General features: G+C 41.2%; 1 protein-coding gene across 1 annotated transcript in view; it reads left to right on the top strand.

The window, feature by feature from the left end:
* The first annotated feature begins 167 nt into the window (after window positions 1–167).
* Window positions 168–1,579, top strand: part of LOC101311083 — a 7,170-nt gene continuing 5,758 nt past the window's right edge. Inside the window, exons 1-2 of the mRNA XM_004295803.1 lie at window positions 168–420; window positions 542–1,296. Coding sequence (XP_004295851.1) covers window positions 168–420; window positions 542–1,296 — 1,008 coding nt within the window. The remainder of the gene's footprint in view (window positions 421–541; window positions 1,297–1,579) is intronic.

Genomic DNA, 1,579 nt, shown 5'->3' with positions numbered 1-1,579 from the left:
TGATGCTGTCTTTGTTAATATCAGGACCGAAACAGCTCGGGAAAGATATCAATGTCTATCTACAACCGTTAATAGATGATCTGAAGTTAATGTGGCTGGGTATTTTCGGTGTGTATGATGCTATAAGAGGAGAATATTTTACACTGAGGGGTGTCCTATTTTGGACCATGAATGACTTGCCTGCGTATGGGAACCTCTCGGGTAGTGTCACCAAAGGATATAATGCTTGTCCTGTTTGTGTTGATAAAACCAAACCCTACAGGCTGAAACGTAGCAAGAAAATGGTGTTTTTGAGGAGTCACCGATGGACAGAAAGACATCATCCATACAGAAGGCATGCTGCTGCATTCGACAACACTATTGAGAAGGATGTCGCCCCTGAACCATTAACTGGAGAAGAGGTGTTGGCAAGGGTTGAAGGTTTGCCTCGTGAGTTTGGTAAAGCTAAAAAGCCTGCCAAGCGATCACCTGACCAACCAAGACCTTGCTGGAAAAAAAAAGAGTGTCTTCTTTGAACTTGATTATTGGAAATATATTCCAGTACGCCATATTCTTGATGTCATGCACATTGAGAAGAATTGTTGCAATGCCATAATTGGTACCCTCTTGAATATTCTTGGGAAGACCAAGGATGGAGTGAATGCCCGTTTGGACATGGTCGATATGGGCATCAAAACTGATGTAAAAGTGGTAGCTGGTGAGAAAAAGACCAAATTGCCTTTGGGTAGTTGGAACTTGCTGCATAAGGAGAAGAAAATAGTGTGCGGGTCCTTTTTTGGCATGTCAGTTCCTACAGGCTTTTCCTCTCATATTAGGAACCTAGTCTCGATGGCAGATTTAAAATTGGCTGGTCTTAAGTCACATGACTGCCACACAGTGATGCAGTACCTTCTCCCGGTTGCATTGAGATCAGTTTTAGAGAAGCCTGTTAGGTATGCCATTATTCGGTTTTGCCTTTTCTTTAAGGCAATTTGTTTACTGGAAAAGTTCTTCCCACCTTCATTTTTCGACGTAATGATTCATCTAACACTCTATCTTGTTAGAGAAGTTGAATGGTGTGGTCCAGTGTTTTTCCGATGGATGTACCCATTTGAGAGGTACATGAAAGTGTTCAAAGGGTATGTGAAAAATCGACATTTTCCTGAGGGGTGCATAGCTGAGAAGTACATTGTCGAAGAAGCTATTGAGTTTTTGGAAGACCGTGTCCTTTCTCAAGGTGGTACCACTGTGGGAATTCCATCTACAAGCATAGCTGGACATTACAAACAGAGCAGACCCTTGTCACGGCCAACCATGGTATCTGTTTATGGAAAGCAGATGCACCTTGCCCACCTTTGTGTGTTACAAAATACTCAAGATGTCCAGCCGTACTTCAAGTTAGTGTATATATATACATCTTCACATTACTGATTTTCTATCTTTTTTAATGCTCTTTAACCTTATCATTTATCACTGAACTAATAACCATGTTTTATTGTGATTGGTTCCTAGGGAGCACAAGGAATACTTGAAGTTAATTTACCCAAATCACGTGAAGAACAAGAAGTGGATGAGGGAAAAGGAGAATAAAACATTTCCA

The sequence above is a fragment of the Fragaria vesca genome, linkage group LG3 (assembly GCF_000184155.1).
Source record: "Fragaria vesca subsp. vesca linkage group LG3, FraVesHawaii_1.0, whole genome shotgun sequence".
Lineage (NCBI taxonomy): Eukaryota > Viridiplantae > Streptophyta > Magnoliopsida > Rosales > Rosaceae > Fragaria > Fragaria vesca.
This window is presented reverse-complemented; position numbering and strand designations above follow the sequence as displayed.